The sequence below is a fragment of the Belonocnema kinseyi genome, chromosome 9 (genome assembly GCF_010883055.1).
Source record: "Belonocnema kinseyi isolate 2016_QV_RU_SX_M_011 chromosome 9, B_treatae_v1, whole genome shotgun sequence".
NCBI classification, from domain to species: Eukaryota; Metazoa; Arthropoda; class Insecta; order Hymenoptera; family Cynipidae; genus Belonocnema; species Belonocnema kinseyi.
In genome coordinates this window covers 96,339,408-96,358,651 of record NC_046665.1, presented here as the reverse complement: position 1 = coordinate 96,358,651, position 19,244 = coordinate 96,339,408, and the positions used below count along the sequence as shown (strand labels likewise).

General features: G+C 22.0%; 1 protein-coding gene across 4 annotated transcripts in view; it reads left to right on the top strand.

The window, feature by feature from the left end:
• The window catches only part of LOC117180007 (activating signal cointegrator 1 complex subunit 1), a 62,315-nt gene that overhangs the window by 31,312 nt on the left and 11,759 nt on the right, over positions 1–19,244 (top strand). For 3 of the 4 annotated variants that reach the window (XM_033372279.1, XM_033372280.1, XM_033372278.1), the window contains exon 3: positions 12,712–12,890. In XM_033372279.1, coding sequence (XP_033228170.1) covers positions 12,712–12,890 — 179 coding nt within the window. Of the gene's footprint in view, positions 1–11,817; positions 12,572–12,711; positions 12,891–19,244 lie in introns of those variants that run through there. The other variant, XM_033372281.1, reaches the window with a different exon arrangement.

Here is a 19,244-nt window from a genome sequence, read left to right as displayed (position 1 = left end):
CGTTAGTGAGATTCCAGGTTAATTACAGACTCGAAAAGCTTTGGAAAATGTTTCACAAAAAAAATAGGCACGAAAAATCACGTTTTTTTTTGTTTAAACTGCATTTTGGGATAATAAGTAAATTTTTTGAGGATTTTCATTGGCACCGTCGGAAAGAGGAGATCTTAAGCAATAAAAATATATGTGTCTCAATTTTTTCTAGTGTCGAATAGTCTTAGTTATTGGCCGTTGAAAAGCAGTGTACCGGTAGTGGCGTTTTGGCCGTTTAAGGGTTAATTGTTGTTTAATTTCATTTCGCTTTTTAAATATTTTTAATTTAATTTTTTAAAATATTTTTTTAATATTATTTTAAATTTTCAAGAATTTTAAAGAGACGAGAAAAATAAAATTATGGGCCAAAACTTAGAATATCTTAATTTACGAAGAGCATGCATTGCCAGTGCCGGTAATAAAAAAATTAGCGGTTCCGACAATAAAATTTCTGCGAAATTTTAGAATGATTTAGATTTTATTCTTGGTTTTATTTTAAAACATTAATTTTAAGCTTTGAATATTTTAAAAACATGTCGAAAAAGAATCTGGAATATTTAAAACAATTGTTTTAATTTTTGCAGGATTTAAAAAAATATTTTAAAAACTTTGAATTATTTAAAAAGATATTTGAAAGTTTTAGAAGTTTTGAAAGGATTCAAAAATGATTTAAGATTTAAAATGATTTCAAGACATTTTTAACAAAGTGTATAATGTTAAAATTAATTTTTTTTTAAATTTCAAATGATTTCCTAAAATTTTGAAAATGAATACCGAAGATTTTAATGTAAAGTTTTTCAATCTTCCAAGATAAAAAATGTTTAGAAAAAATGAATTCATTTTAAAAGATAACTAGAAGATAACAAAAAAAAAATATTTTTAAGAAGTTTGAAAAGTTTTAAGAGAATCACAAATTTTTCTTATGAGTTGTGGAAAAATTGTCAATAATTTTTTTTATTTTACCATATTTATTTTAAGACTACGTTTAAAAAGATTTCAAAACATTTCGAAATTATCAAATAAGAATCTGGAAGATTTGCAAACATTCTTTTTTAATTTTGCAGAATTTTTTCAAAGTTTTAGGAAAAATTGAAATCATTTTAAAATATATTTAGAATTTAAAAAAAAAATTAATATTTTAAAATTTGAAGATTGCAAAAAGCCAAAAATAAAATTTAGAGTTTTGAAGATTTCAAAATACAATTTTAAAGTTTTTCAAGATTTTGAAAATGTTAAAAAAACATTCGAAAAAGATTCTAAAGATTTGAAGCCAATTTTTTAGAGAATTTTTCATTTTATTATCCACTATTATATTTTTTCATGAGAATTAACATTTTTTGCTTGAAAATTTAGCGACTTTGTTACTTATAAGCTTTTTAGGAACTTTGAAAAGTTTTAAGAGAATCACAAATTTTTCTTAAGACTTGTGGAAAAATGGTCAGTAATTATTTTATTTTACAATAATTGTTTAAAAACTACGTTTAAAAAGATTTCGAAACATTTCAAAATTAGCAGATATAAATCCGGAAGATTTGCAAACATTCTTTTTTAATTTTGCAGAATTTTTTCAAAGTTTTAGGGAAAATTTTAATCATTTTAAAATATATTTAGAAGTTTCAAAAACTTTTAATATTTGAAAATTTGAAAAGATTGCAAAAAGCTAAACATAAAATGTAGACTTTTGAAGATTTCGAAATACAATTTTTAAATTTTTTCAAGATTTCCAAAATATTCGAAAAAAAATCTGAAGATTTGAAACCATTTTTTTTTAATTTTTCATAGAATTTTTCATTTTATTATCAACTGTTATATTTTTTGATGAGAATTAACATTTTTTGGTTGAAAAATTGAACAACTTGGTTCAAAATTCGCAAATATTTTAAAAGATTCTAAAATCATTAAGAATTGGATAATATATAAAAAATGTTAACATTTAAACAAAATGTAGATTTTTGTAGATTTTTAAATAAAATTTTGAAGCTTTTTACGGATTTTGAAAGGTTTCAAGATATTAATTTTTTTACGATTCCAGCGAAAGTTTCAATCGATTTTTTTTTAATATTTTTAAAAATTTCTAATGATTTACTACAACTTCTGAAAAGAATTTAGAAGATTTTAAAGCAAGAAATGTTACATTTTGAAAAATTACAAAATTTGAGAAAAAAGTTTAATAAGTTTCAGAGATATTTAGAAGTTTTTAAAATATACAAGAATAATATTAAACTTAAAAAGATTTTAACAAATTTAAAAAAAAATGTAGGTTTTGGATCATTTTAAACAAAAAACTCAGAAGTTTTTTAAGAATGTGGAAAGGGTTCAAGACAAAAAAGAATTTGGAATATTTTAAAGTAATATTTTTATTTTGCCGAACTTTTTTAAAGTTTAGAAAAATTTCGTATCTTTTTAAAAAACACTCAGAAGATTATAAAAAACTTTGAAAAAAAAATTATTTGAAAAGATTTTAAAAAGCTTGAAACAAAACGTACCTTTTTCAATATTTTCAAATAACAAAAAACTCAGAAGTTTTTTAAGACTGTGGAAAGGATTCAGGACAAAAAAAGAATTTGGAATATTTTAAAGTAATATTTTTATTTTGCCGAACTTTTTTAAAGTTTAGAAAAATGTCGTATCTTTTAAAAAAAAACACTCAGAAGATTATAAAAAACTTTGAAAAAAAAATTATTTGAAAAGATTTTAAAAAGCTTGAAACAAAACGTACCTTTTTCAATATTTTCAAATAACATTATGAAGTTTTTGAAAGATTTTAAAAGATTTCAAGATTGCAAAATTTATTTTTAGAGAATATTTAAAAAGAATCTAAAACATTGCGAAAGATGTCCAAAGTTGTGAAAAGCGAGTGTGGAAAATGTTATGATAATTTGAAATTGTGGATTATTCTTGCCTTCAAATTATAATTTGCCTAAAAATGTTATTTCTTGCTGAAAAATTTTGTTTGTTTGAAAATAAAAGAATTATGATAAAAATTCGTCTTTTTCGTTAGAAAATATTCATCTCTTTTGATATAAATTCAATCTTTTTTCATTAAAATTACACCTGTTAGGTTTAAAATTAAAATCTCTTTTTGTTAAAGATGTAACTATTTTTTGATAATTCGTCTATATTGATGAATTCAACCTTCTTTTATTAAAAATATATATATTTTTAGTCTTAATATCAACTATTAACTATTATATTTTTCATTGGTAGATTAAACTTCTACGTTAAAAGTTAAACTGCTTTGTTAAAAATTCACTTGTTTGGTTGAAAATTCATAATTTTAGTCCAAAATTTATCTCTTTGGTTGAAAATCTAACTATTTTGTTAAAAATGCATATTTTTGTCAGAAAATTAATCTTTTTGGTTGAAAATTTATCTTTTTGTTTGTTTAAAAAATATTTTTTGTTTGAAAATTTAACTTCTATAAAAATAGAAAAGCATAGTACCATAGTAATGCTATGGGACTTAAATGAACCAGCATAAAAAAAAATTATAACCTTGAGAAAAAACAAACAAAATAAAATAAATCATTAATCCAAATTTTTATCTTGTATTGAAAGTTATTTTTCCATTCGAACCTAAGAACTACGAGGTTGCATAGCGCGCGATTGATCATTCTAGTCAAGATAAAAAGAGCAACTGTGCAAACGCAAACACAATTTAGAAGGCTTTTGACTTTACATCGAAGACAATATTATCTATTGTTTGGCGTCGCAGAGAGAGATAAGAGCGTCTTTTTCCAACAATATAATCTGTGGTTAAATTGTTACAAATCTATTTTCAGAAATCGATAGCTTTAAAGCATTCAATGTAAAGTGTTTGTAAATGAAACTATCAGTCCAAAAAAAAAAATCGCTTTAAAGGATTTATAACTTAAGGAACTCCAATTTCCACATATTTCAAATTTACAAAAACTAAAAATTAAAAAATTAAATTTGGAATGGTGGTCTACCATTTCGCGTGTTAAAGTTGTACATTAATTTTTGCATAAAAGTGTTTTTATGATAGTTTTGTGATGTCTAAAAAAATAATTGAATACTAAAAAAAAATCTTCATAAAAAAACAAGTACAGTGAAACTCTTTTATAGCGCCGATTTTGGGGCTGACCTTGAGTGTGAATTAACTCATTGTAGCCCGCTCCGCTTTTGTTTGTTCACGCTTGACTGCTCGCTCGAGTGACAACCGTAGACCCCGCGGCCCCCGCGCAGTTCCTGTTATACCTACCGACGGCGCGGCTTCAATTCTCGGAATGGCTGTAGAAGGGAGGGCTATTGAAGTGTTCCACTGTAGTTTTACATAGAATTTCCATATTATACATTGAAAAAACACATTTTTGTCAAATAGCTTTAAGAATTATTATTTCACGATTTCATGTAAGTTGATGTTGATATTATAATTATAAAATATTATATCAATATTAATGGTTTGTTGACTATTTATTAATAAAAATAGTTCAAATTTTAACTAAAACAATTAGTTTTCTGCCAAAAAAAATTAATTTTGAAGAAAATACATAAATTTTAAAAAAATGTTAAAAATTTTTTTCAACGAAATAGTTCAATTTTTGAACAAAAAGTTAAATTTTTATCCAAAAGACTGAATTGTATACTAAAAAAAGGTATTTTTAATAAAATACATGAATTTTGCGCAAAATAAATTCATTTTCCACCAAGACTAATTTTCTATACAAAAAATCAATGTTTAATCATAGTTAAATTTTCGACAAAAAAAAATTAATTTTCTACCAAGAAAGACGAGTATTCAATAAAATATAAACATTTTTAACTAAAAAAAATCACTTTTCAATGAAACATAGGATAGTTAAATTTGTAGTTAAAAAAATTAATTTTTAACCAGAAAAAAAAAGAATTTTCTAGAAAATAGTTAAATTTTCAGAAAACAAATTTTTCCAACTAAGTTGATGAATCATCAACCAAAAGAACTAAATTTTTAACAAAGAAGTTTCATCTTCAACCAGGAAATATGAAAAAAAATCGTTGAAATTCCTTGAAATCGCTTGAAATGATTGAAATGAATTGAAAATTCCTTGGAATGTTTTGAAATATCCTAAAATATTTAAAATCTCTTAAAACTTTTCAAAGCTCTTGAAAGTGCCTTGCAATTTTAAAAATACCCTAAAATATTTAAAATCCTTTAAAATCTCATACTAAATTATTGAAATCAATTGAAAATGTCTTGGAAATTTTTAAAAATACCCTCAAATATATCGAAACCTTCAAAATCTTTTGAAACACCTTGACATCTTTTAAAGATTTCTAAAGTACTTTGGAATTTTTTTACACAAACCTGCTAAAGTTATTTAAATTCTTTGAAAGTCCTTTCAATTATAAAAATAAGTTTAAAAATTCCTTGACATCTTTTATAACATCCTCAAATATTTAAAATCCTTTAAAATCTTTTGAAATCTCTTGTAATTTTTTAAAGCTCTTGAAAATTCCTTAAAATTTTTAAAGTACCCTGAAATATTTCAAATCCTTTAGAATCTCATACTAAATTATTACAATCAATTGAAAATTCGTTTGGAATCTTTTAAAATTCTCTCGAATTTTTCAAATCCTTGGAAATATTTTTAAATACCTAGAATTTGTTTTAAGATTTCTAAAGTACTTTGGAATTTTTAAAAATAATCTTTCTAATTTTTTTTAATTCTTTGAAATTCTTTTAAATTATAAAAATAAGTTGAAAATTCCTTGACATCTTTTAAAAGATTCTCAAATATTTCAAATCCTTAACAACCTTTTGAAATCTCTTGAAATTTTTTAAAACTCTTGAAAATACCTTGAAATTTTAAAGATACCCTGAAATATTGCAAATCCTTTAAAATCTCATATTAAATTTCTGTAATCATTTAAATATTCATTGGAATTTTAAAATTCTCTCCAATTTTTTAAATCCTTCGAAATACATACAACTTTTTTTTAAAGATTTCTTAAGTACTTTGGAATTTTTAAACATAATCCTTCTAAAATTTGTTTAATTCTTTGAAATCCCTTAAAATTATCAAAATAATTTGAAAATCCTTGGACATCTTTTAAAACATCGTTAGATATTTAAATTTTTTTTAGCTCATTTGAAATCGCTTGAAATTTAGAAAACAGAAAAATTTCAAAACGTTAAATATTGAAATGTTTGTAGAATAGAGTTTTGAAAATGGGATCAATACAAATTTTTATTTTTAAGCTTTAAAAAATTTCAAGCGATTTCAAATGATTTCAAAAGATTTTAAATATTAAAAAAATTTTAAAACAATTTTAAAAGGTTCCAAGGAATGTTCAATTGATTAGAGTAATTTAATATCAGATATTTAAGGATTTGAAATATTTCAGGGTATTTTTAAAATTTCAAGATATTTTTAAGAGCTTTACAAAATTTCGAGAGATTTCAAAAGATTTTAAAGGATTTGTAAAATTTGAGAGAATTTGAAAAGATTCCAACGAATTTTCAATTGATTACACTAATTTTTTATGAAACTTTAAAGGATTTGATATATTTTAGAATATTTTTATAGATTTCAAGGAATTTTCAATTGATTATAATAATTTAGTATGAGATTCTTAAGGATTTGAAATATTTCAGGGTATTTTAAAAATTTCAAGGAATTTTCAAGAGCTTTAAAAAAGTTCAAAAGATTTTAAAGGATCTTAAATATTTGAGAATGTTATAAAAGATGTCAAAGAATTTTACAACTTTTTTTATAATTTTAAAGGATTTGATATATCTTAGGATATTTTAATAGATTCCAAGGCATTTTCAATTGATTTCAATAATTTAGTATGAAATTTTAAAGGATTTGTAACTAGTCAAAGTGGAACTCTTGAATTTAAAACTTTTAAAATTCTATATTGAAAGTCTAAATTGAAGAATCAATCAATGAATTTGAAAGATTTCAAAATTATATCATTTCAAGAAATTTTAAGCCAGAAACAATAAAAATTGAACCATTAAATTTTTTTATAAACTGAACACTTCTTAAATTAAAAGTTAAATTATTTATATTTTAAATTGTCAAAAAATCCTTAAAATGCTTCCAAATTTTATTTGAAAATCTTGGAACATCTGCATGTTGTTTACATTTTTTCTCCTATTTTTTAATAATTTTTTAAATTATTTGAGAACTTCTAAACATCCTTTAAAATGAATCAAATTTGTTCGAAAGTTCTTTTTAAATTCTGCCAATGTTCCTTAAAATCTTCCACATTCATTTTTTATAATTTTGTAAATCTATCTAAATCTTTTAAAATAATCATTCAAAATTATATTTTCAAAATAAAAATCATTATTATTTTTTATAGGAAATGGTTTTTAATCTTCTGAAGCCATTCCAAATTCTTAAAAATCTTTTAAATTTTTTGTTCGAAATCTGCCAAAATCTATATTTTGGCGGTACATGTACACACTTTCTTTAAATTATTTAAAATCATTTCAAATTTTAAATTCAATTTTAATTTTTTCATAACTTCTGAATATTTTTTCAACATCCTTGAATTTCTTAAAAGAATAATATGTGTTCAATTGTTATTTATACATCGAAGTTCAACAATTTTACTTACGATATACTTTTTTTTTAAATAGATCAATTAAAATGTAACGGTCAAAATTTATTTCTTAATATTTAAATATAATTACAGATTTTAAATAAATAGTCAGATATTTATAAATATTTAGTAAATCTTATTTTTCTTAATTAAAAAATTTCAAATTGAATGGTTTAAATTTGGAATACTTTCGACTGAAATACTATTTGAAATTCAATAAAAGCCTTTGTGTATGAATATATTATTTTGAAGTTATTTTAAAATTGGAAATAGTTTATTAAGTTTCAATCGGGCGTTTACATTTGTTCAACTGATAAGACTTTCCAATTGAAATAGTTTACATAATTTTAAACGTTAGAAACTGGAAATTCTAAAATTGCGAACTGATTTCGAATCTTCTTGAAAAATTAATTATTATTCACTTTTTAAATATTGAAGAACAGTTTTTTTTTAAATCATTATTGATTTATATTCATTTTTGATCAACTGAAAATGTATTTTAAAAAAGGATGGAAATCACAGCTGGACAGATATTTCTGTAAAAAAATATGTTTCTTCACCTTATAAGATGTAAATTCCATCTACAACTCCACATCAAAAATCGTTAAAGCACTTTTATGCAAAAGTTAATGTAAAACTTTAAAATCGTACCTATTCTTTCTAGTTCGGATTGTTGTCGACAGGTGGCGTATCGCAGTTTAACCATTCCCAATAAAAAAAATAATTTTTTAAGAATCTCAATGTTAGTTTTCAATTCAAATAATTAGATTAAAATTTATAAAATAAGCAAAACTCTGAATTTTTTTAAAGAAACAAAATTTTATTTAAAGAAAAATAAAAGTTTATAAGCTACCATTTTTTCTCGTCTGAAATTAATTCAAGCAACCTTTTTTTTTAATCCTGCGAGAGTAAAATCAGTCTTCAAAAATATTTAAGGGTTTGTTGAATTTAGAAAATTTAAACTCATATAGCTGAAGATTTTTTCATTTGAATCAAAACTGAACTAAGAATAAAAGCACTAAAAGTGGAACTCTTTTGAATTTTAAACATTTAAACTACAATGAAGGATTACAAAATTCAGAAGTTTTCAATTCGAACACTCAATAATTTACACATATAAAAATAAGCTTTTAATGTTTACTGAACAATTCAAAAATTTCTGGTTTAAAAATTTTAATTCACTCTTATCATTTTTAATGCTCTAAATTGAAGAATGCATTTTAAAAATTGTAAATACATTTTAAAAATTATGAATTTAAACAATTTTACCAATTTAAACAATTTTAAACATTCCTTTGAATGTTTGATTTATAATTGCTTACTTTAAAATAACAATTAAATATTGCAAAATATATATTCTTTAATATTTAAAAATAATTATTTTAGACGAAACAATATTTGGATAGTATTTTTTGATGTTATATTTTTTTTAGCGAGAGCGAGTGAAAGTTATTATAAAATGAAAAAAACTTGTTTCTTATCCAAAATTTTCAATTTTGAACGATTTTAATTTGTGACTGCTTAAGTCTTTAAAACTGTATTTTCAACATCTTTAAATTCAAAATGTACGCTTAAAAATTAAGACTTAAAGTGGAAAAGTTTTAAAGTAAAAGATTTTAGAATAAAGAATTTTAAACTGAATGATTTCATAATTTAAAAAGTTGACAATTAAACTTAAATTTTTTTAAATAGTTTGATAATTTAGTGGGAAGCCCGGGAATTTTTATTTAATTTTTTTACATTTGAAAAGTCTATTAATATATTTTGAGTTCAGAATCCATATCTTTTGTTTAAAAATGTAACTGTTTCGTTAAACATTATTCTTTTTTTTTAATAGAAAATTCATATTTTTTGTTAAAAGTTAATTTATATCATGGTCGAAAGTTAATTTTTTTAAATTGATAACGTCAACTAGCATATTTTTTGTCTAGAATTCATCCATTTTAGATAAATTTCTACTATTTAGTTGAAAATTTAATTGTTTTATTGGAAATTAAACTATTATCTCAAAAATTCATGTTTTGGTTAAAAATTTAAATGCTTATTTCAACATTATTATTTTTTTTCATAGAAAATTCATCAAATTTAAGTATAAAATTAATATTCTTTCTTGAAATTAAATGGTTATGGTTGAAAGTTAGTTTTTTAAATTTCAAAGTCAACTATTATATTTTTGGTCCAGAATTAATCTCTTTTGGTTCAAAATTCTACTATTTGGTTAAATAATTTGATTAAACAGTTAAAGTTTCAAATGAAATCTCTGATAAAATATAACTTTGAACCAAAAAAAAGTTTCAACAAAATTATAAAATTTTTAACTAAGAAGATTAACGTTATATGAAAAAGACGATTTTTCAACTTATTCAAAATACAGGATAAAGTTTGAAATAAACATGAAACAGCTAAATTGTCAAATAATAAAAAAAAAATAGTTTTGAACCAAAAAAAAACGAGCTTTCAACAAAATGTTAAAATTTAAGAAGAATAATGTTAAATGAAAAAAGAGGACTTTTCAACTTATTAAACATACAGGATAAAGTTTTAAATAAACATGAAATAGTTACATTTTCAAATAAAAAGATGAATTTTCGGCTAAGAAGATTAATGCTCTACCAAAAAAGATGAATTTTGAACAAAATATATGAATTTTCAAAAAAAATATTTAATTTTAAAGCCAGAAATACGTATTTTCTACAAAAAAGTAGTATTATTAATATAAAAGTTCATTTAAAATCAAATAGTTTAATTATCAAATATAATTATGAATCGTTAGTAAAAAAAATTTTTTTTTGAATTTATTTTTTTTAAGGGAGTTCAACTTTAGTTCAAGTAATAAAAGGTCAAGTTAAAAAAAAATTATTTTCAACTAAACATAAAACGATGATGATGACTTTATAAAAATATAGTTACATTTTCAACGAAATAATTAAATTTACTACCAAATAATAGAATTTTTAACAAATTCAGATGAATTCCGACCCCTGTCCAAAAAAGCGGAAAAATTCTTAAATTAAATTTCTGAAACAGTCGGAAAAATATTCTTTTCATATTTTATCAGAATATTTCCGAAATTTCTTTCTATGGGATTTTGTCATAAATGTCCCATTTGTTTTTATAGGATGTTATCAGAAATTATTAACTTTTAATAATAACAATTATTAATATTAATAATAATATATATTATTTTTTTTGCAAATTATTATTATTATTAAATAATTAGTAATTCTAATCTGAACAAACAAAATAGTTTAAAAAAGAATTCTTTTTATCCAAAACTTTTTTATTAACTTACTAACAAAATTATTAAGCAGTTATAATCTTTAAAAAAATTATTAAATTTTGAAATTTATTAAATTAATAATTTGTTACTTTCTAATCCTTTAAAATATTTTAATTTAAAAAGTTTATTTACAATTACATAATACTTACATATCAAGTTCTATGTATTAAACAATATTTATATAAAAATATTACTTAATTTAGTTTTCTGATCAAATCTGATAAAAAGTGACGAAAATGAGCGCGGGACAGTTTCGGAAAAGAACGAAAAAAAAAACGGAAAGATATTGCTGGGAAACTTTCTGATAAATTCTGAAAGGTTCTGAAAGAAAATGGTAGTACAGATGCGGATAGAATTTCGGAAGCAGATTTTGGAAAGGATCTGAAAGATATGAAAAGCTTCGGAAAAAAGTTCTATCAGAAATTTTTAGCAACCAAAAATATAATAGTAGCCTTTTGAAAAAAAAAATTTACCCAAAATATTTAATTGGATTTTCTTATTGGGCTTATGTTCTAAATGTTATCTAAGTCCGAAATGATATTTCAAGTTATAACTGCCCCCCCCCCCCCCTGAAACTGGTAACTTTGTTTATGGGTAGTACGGCCAGTTTTTTTTGTTAGGACTACAACACTGATTTCAAGTGATTGGCTGGATTTTTCTTCTTAAAATTTTTTTTTATTTAAAAATTCAACAAAAAAATTGCAATTTTAAAGAATCTCAGTATTTTTCCCTATTCAAATAATTAGATCTAAATTTAAAAAAAAATCCGGACTGTTAATATTTAAAATACAAACGTCTATGGGATTTGAGGCGACTTATTATTATTTTTATTGAAGAAATGATGATCTGAAATTTTTGGAAAGTGTCAAGTAAATTCGAAATTACGCGCCATTATCATTTAGATTAAGAGCGCATGCGTGTAGTTACGTTTGCGTACGTTGATCCCTCCTGCCGATCGTAAATTAGTTACTAAAGTTTGTTTGAAGATGTAGAAAGTTTTCCATGGTTTTTCTTAAATCAGAAATAAAATTTAGTCCCTCTCTGGTTTGCCTTTTTACAAATTTTAGTGTCCTACTTCCTGACTTCCTCATCAAACAAAAAAACCTCGTTTTCTCAATGGGAGTGCCACTAATTGCGATGTCACATCCAATCAAAATAAAGTGGATTAAGGGATTCAGCATCAGTTACAGTTATATATCTCTACGTGACATACGGAAATGAAACATTACAATAGATAACAATAAGAGATATATTTTTTAATTTATCAGTTGTTCTTAATTATTTGTCAACATTAGATGACACAAAAAGTACCTGCCAAACTATAAATATTGTTTGATACATATGTGGAAACGATTCACAACGTATGAAATAAAAACATAATCTCCCCGAAACATTTTCCATGTTATCTCTAATCAATTATTTGCAAAAGTTCGTAAATGGGAACCTTCTGTTTACAAATTAAGAGTAATGAGATCAAAGAGACAAAAAAAGACTTGAAAAAAAGGGAAGGGAATTGAGTTACGAAATTAGAATGTGAATCAGAATTCAATTTTTAATTTGATAAACTCTGGAATGTTATTGCTTAGTTTCTTATCATTCCGTGTAAATAATTACGAAATTTTCATGAATTGACTAAGAGGGATCCAGTGAGATTTAATACAGTTGACAGTTTCTTGAAAGTAAGAAAAAAAATTGGCTGAAAATTTAGGTAAATTTTCATTATATTTATGTTTATTTGATTTAATTACTTAAGATTCCTGTTTTATTTTTAATTGCATAATAAATACTTCGCATTATTGTTTTACTCAGGAATTATCCTGAACCATATGTTTTTGTTTTTATTTTCAGAAAAAATGCATGGAATTAGGAGAGTGACGATTTTCTGCATTCTGACAACTATTTTACCAACTATGCTTCTAATTCTTCCTCTTTATTTACGACACAAAATTTATGCTGATGTTACATATGCTGTAACAGAATCAGATATATTAGAAATCAACGAAGGAGTCTCATCGATATTTTGTTCGGTAAGGATTTTTATTTATTTTAAGCCTCGGACCTTTGTCTTGATAATTAGATGTTTAAATAAATTGTTTAAACAACTTTTTATTGTGTTTATCCATTTTCTTTTAGAATGGAGATAAAAAACTGAGATTTTATTTTAAATCAATTTTTTGTCAAATTTTTTATTAGAGTAAGGTAATATTTAATTAATGTTAAACAAAATAATTTTTTAAACAATTTATGATGCTAGAGAATTGTAATTTTTAAAAAATCCAGTTTTGGTCAAATTTTCAATTCAAGAGAGCTAAATAATTAATTAAAGTTAACCAAATTAATTTTTTTAACAATTTATCATAGTTATTTTAACCATTTATTTTTGTTAATCTCTGATAATAATGTTGGAGAATCGCGGTTTTCTTTTAATTTTCCACTTCTTGTCTAATTTTTAATTAGGGTGAGACAATACTTAATTAATGTTAACAATCATAATTATTTTAACAATTTATTATTTCTGTTAATAATATTTTCTGATAATAATGCTAGAAAATTACAGTTTTTTTCTTCAATTTTCAATTCAAGTTAGTTAAATAATTAATTAAAGTTAATAGAATGAATTGTTTAAACCATTTTTTTCGGAATTTTCTCTTAGAATAGGTATATAAAGTCGCGGTTTTAAAAAAAATCCACTGTTTTGCATTAATTTTTATTTAGAGTGATGTTATAATTATTGTTGACAAACATAATTATTTTAACAATTTAAAAAAAAATAATATTCTCTTAGAATAATGCTAGAAACTTGCAGTTTTTTTTAATACACTTTTTGTCAAATTTTATATTCAAGAGATTTAAATCATTAATTAAAGTTAACAAAATGAATTGTTTAAACCATTTTTTAGAAATTTTCTCTTAGAATATAGATAGAAAGTCGTGGTTTTAGAAAAAATTCACCTTTTTTGTCTAAGTTTTTTTTAATACACTTTTTGTCCAAAGTTCAAATGAAGAGAGTTAAATAACTAATTACATCTAACAAAATGAATTTTTCTGAACAATTTATTATTGTTTTTCGCAATTTTCTCTTAAAAAAGACATATAAAGTCGCGGTTTTTTTTTTTATATTTTCCACTTTTTGACCAATTTTTAATTCAAGAGAGTTAAATCATTAATTAAAGTTAACAAAATGAATTGTTTAGACCATTTTGAACAATCATAATTTTTTTAACAATTTATTATTTTTGTTAATAATATTCTCTGATAATAATGATAGAAAATTACAGTTTTTTTCTTCAATTTTCCAATTTTTTTCAATTTGCAATTCAAGTGAGTTAAATAATTAATTAACGTTGATAGAATGAATTCTTTAAACCATTTTTTTTAATTTTCTCTTAGAAAGGTACATAAAGTCGCGGTTCAAAAAAATCCACTTTTTTGCATTAATTTTTATTTAGAGTGATGTAATAATTATTTTTAACAAACATAATTTTTTTAACAATTTAAAAAATAATAATATTCTGTTAGAATAATGCTAGAAAGTTGCAGTTTTTTTAAATACACTTTTTGTCAAATTTTAAATTCAAGATAATTAAATATTAGATTAATGTTAAAAATCATAATTATTTTAATAATTTATTACTTTTGTTAATGATATTCTCTGATAATAATGCTAGAAAATTACAGTTTTTTTTTCCAATTTTCCCGTTTTTTTCAATTCAAGTGAGTTAAATAATTAATTAACGTTGATAGAATGAATTGTTTAAACCATTTTTTTCGGAATTTTCTCTTAGAATAGCTATATAAAGTCGCGGTTTTAGAAAAAAATCCACTTTTTTGCATTAATTTTTATTTAGAGTGATGTAATAATTATTTTTAACAAACATAATTATTTTAACAATTTAAAAAATAATAAAATCCTCTTAGAATAATGCTAGAAAGTAAATAATTAATGTTAACAATCATAATTATTTTAACAATTTATTACTTTTGTTAATGATATTCTCTGATAATAATGCTAGAAAATTACAGGTTTTTTTCCAATTTTCCCGTTTTTTTCAATTCAAGTGAGTGAAATAATTAATTAAAGTTAATAGAATGAATTGTTTAAACTATTTTTTCGGAATTTTCTCTTAGAATAGGTATATAAAGTCGCGGTTTTTTTAAAAAAATCCACTGTTTTGCATTAATTTTTATTTAGAGTGATGTAATAATTATTGTTAACAAACATAATTATTTTAAAAACTAAAAAAATATATGTTCTCTTAGAATAATGCTAGAAAGTAAATAATTAATGTTAACAATCATAATTATTTTAACAATTTATTATTTTTGTTAATAATATTCTGTGATAATAATGCTAGAAAATAACAGTTTTTCTTCTTCAATTTTCCAGTTTTTTTTTCCATTTTCATTTCAAGTGAGTTAAATAATTAATTAAAGTTAATAGAATGAATTGTTTAAACCATTTTTTTCAGAATTTACTCTTAGAATAGGTATATAAAGTCGCGGTTTTTTTTTTAAAAATCCACTTTTTTGCATTAATTTTTATTTAGAGTGATGTAATAATTATTGTTAACAAACATAATTATTTTAACAATTAAAAAAATATATATTCTCTTAGAATAATGCTAGAAAGTAAATAATTAATGTTAACAATCAAAATTGCAGTTAAAAAAATCCATTTTTGTCCAATTTTCAGTTCAAGAGAGCTATTAAATTTAACCAAATTAATTTTTTTAACAATTTATTATTGTTTTTAGCAATTAGAATTTTCAATTAGAGTGAGGAAATATTTAATTAATGTTAACGATCATATAGTTATTTTAACAATTTATGTTTGTTAATCTCTGATAATAATGCTAGAAAGTTGCAGTTTTTTTTAATTTTCAACTTTGTGTCCAATTTTCGATTAATGTGAGTTAAATCATTAATTGAAGTTAACAAAATGCATTGTTTAAACCATTTTTAAAGCCATTTTCTCTTAGAATAGAGATAGAAAGTCACGGTTTTCAGAAAAATTCCACTTTTTTGCATTAATTTTTAGTTAGAGTGATTTAATACTTAATTAACGTTAAAAAACTTAATAATTTTTACAATTTATTATTTTTTAAATACTATTCTCTGATAATAATGCTAGTAAATTATTTTTTTTTTAATTTTCTACTTTTTCCAATTTTCAATTCAGAATTGAGATAGAAAGACGGGGCTTTTTAAAAAATCTCCACTTTTTGTTTGATTTTTAATTAGAATGATGTAATAATTAATGTTAACAAGCATATTTATTTTTAAATTTTTTTTAAAAATATTATTCTCATAAAATAATTCTAGGAAATTGCAGATTTAAAAAAATCCACTTTTTGTCCAATTTTCAATTAGTGTGAGGCAATAGTTAATGTTAACAAACATAATTTTTTTATAACAATTTATTATTTTTTAAAATAATATTCTCTTAGAATAATGCTCGAAAATTGCAGTTTAAAAAAATCACTATGTGTCCAATTTTCAATTCAAGTGAGTTAAGTAAATAATTAAAGTTAACAAAATAAAAATTTTAAACAATTTATCATTGTTTTTAGCAAATTCTTCTTAGAAATATAAAGTTGCAGTTTTTTAAAAAATGTTCTACTTTTTATACAATTTTCAATTAGAGTAACGCAATACTTAATTAATGTTAACAAACATAATTATTTTAACAATTGAGTATTTTTTTATATAATATTATCTGATAACACTGCTAGGAAGTTGCAGTTTTTTTGATTAATTTTACACTTTTCATCCAATTTTCAATTAGAGTAAGGTAATACTTAATGTTAACAAACATAATTATTTTAACAATTCATTATTTTTTTAAATAATATTCTCTTAGAATAATGCTAGAACATTGCAGTTTTTTAAAATACATTTTTTTTCAAATTTTCAAATTCAAGAAAGTTAAATAATTAATTAAAGTTAACAAAATGAATTTTTCTAAACGATTTATTATTGTTTTTAGCAATGTGCACTCAGAGTAGAGATATAAAGTCGCGGTTTCTTTTATTTTTCACTTTTTGACCAATTTTTAATGAGTTTGAGGCAATACTTAATTAATGTTAACAAAAATAATTATTTAAAAAATTTATTATTTTGTTAATAATATGCTCTGATAATAATGCTAGAAAATTGCAGTTTTTTCTAGATTTTCCATTTTTTATCCAATTTTCAATTCAAGTGAGTTAAGCAATTGATTGAAGTTAAGAAAATAAATTGTTTAAACCATTATTTACAACAATTTTCTATTAGAATTGAGAAAGTCGCGCTTTAAAAACAATCTGTATTTTTTGTCTAATTTTCAATTAGAGTCCTGCAATAATTAATAATAATAAATATAATTGTTTTAAAAATTTATTATTATTATTAATATTCTCTTAGACATTGGTAGAAAATTCAATATTTTCAATTGAAATGTAAGGAATTGATGAATTAAATTGTTTCTTAAATTTCATAATTCATGAAAAAAATAAAACTCAATTTCAATTTTATTTTAAATATACTCAAACTAATGTCTATTTCTTTTTAAATTAAGTTTTTATAAATTATCATCTCAGTTATTTTTATTTTGAAATATTACAATTAAGGAAGTGAAAAATTATTTTTTTGGTCAACCCAAAATAACTTTAGATTATTTGGTGTGAAGGTTTTACTTTTTGTCCATAAATTAACCAAGAAGTTGAAATTTCAAGAAAGTGTTTGAATTTTCAACGAAAAAATATAAATTCTCAATAAAAAGTGTAATAGTTGATATTTTAACTAAAAAAGGGTTTTTCTTTCAACCAAACTGTTTCATTTTGATTTACTGATTTTCAACAAGAGTTGAAATTTTAACCAAGAAAGATCTTTCAGTCAATAAAGAAAAAATTGCATCCAAAATGTTGAATTATCAATCCAAAATATGAGCTTTGTAAGAAACAGTTGAATTTTCAACTAAGAAGATTTATTTTAAAATAAGACGGATTTTCGAAAAATTACATCAATTTTCAAACAAATATCTTACTTTTTAAACTTGAAAATATCAAGTTTTAACTAAAAAATTTCGATTAAAAAAATTTTGAACTAAGAAAACGAATTTTCTGCAAAACAATTGGAATTTCAAACAAATAGTTCATTTTTAGTTACAAAATTATTTTTAACCTAAAAAGGTGAATTTTCAAAAGAAAATGAAATAGTTAATATTTCAAAAACATTTGAACTTAACGAATAAAGACTTTTGGAATTTTTAAGACAAAAAAAAACGATTTTTTTACAAAATGGTTGAAATTTCAAACCGGATTTTCCAACCATCCAGTTGAATTTTTAAGAAAATTGTTAATATTTCAGTTATCTTCACATTTTAATTAAAAATTTTTAAAATCGTTGGGATTTAACGAACAAATCGAATTTTTAACAAAATACTTAAGTACTCAACCAAAACAGATTAATTTTTAACCAAAAAGTTGTATTTAAAAAAAAAATTAATTTTCTTCCAAAACAATACAAATTTTCAACAAAATGCATAAATTTTTTACTAAATTGTTAAATTTTAAACGAAATTGTGATATATTTGTGCTGAAAATACGAATTCTTTTTACTAAAGAGTTGAATCTTAAATCACTCAATTTAATTTTTAACAAAATAGTTAAAGTTTTAGTTATTTTAATATTTAACATTTTAATTAAAAATAAAAACGGTTGGGTTTAATAAAAGAAGAAAAAAAATTTTCCAACAAAATACTTGCATCCTCAACTAAAGCAGAGGAATTTAAAAAAAAATATGTACATCAGTTTTCGACGAAGTGGTTAAATGTTCAACGAAATTGTTGAATCTGCGAGTCAAAAATACGAATTTTCTATAAAAGATTTGAATTTTAAAAGAAAAAAAGTTACTTTTCATCTAAAACAGATTAATTTTTTACCATACTGTTGCTTTTTGTACCGAAAAAGATAAAAATTTCTACAGAAAGAGATACATTTTTCAATCAAAAATATGAATGCTCAACTCAATAGTTGAATTTAAAGAGAAAAAAAAATGTATACAAGAAAGAAAAAAATTTAGCGCGTTGAATTTCAACTAAGAACTATGACGTTTTAAAACAAAATTGTTGATTTTTCAACAAAATATTTCAATTTTGAACTAAATAATAAAATCTTTTAACTAAAATTATGAATTTTCAACCAAACATTTAATAGTAAACTTTTTCAAATGAAAATAATTAACTTCCAAGTAAAAATGGATACAAATTCTTGAAAATCTTTGATAATATCCCAAAATAATTCAAATCCTTTGAAATCTTTTAATACACATTGAAATTTTCAACAGCTCTTAAAAAGTCTTTGGAATTTTTAAAAATATTCTAGATTTTTTTAATCGTTTCG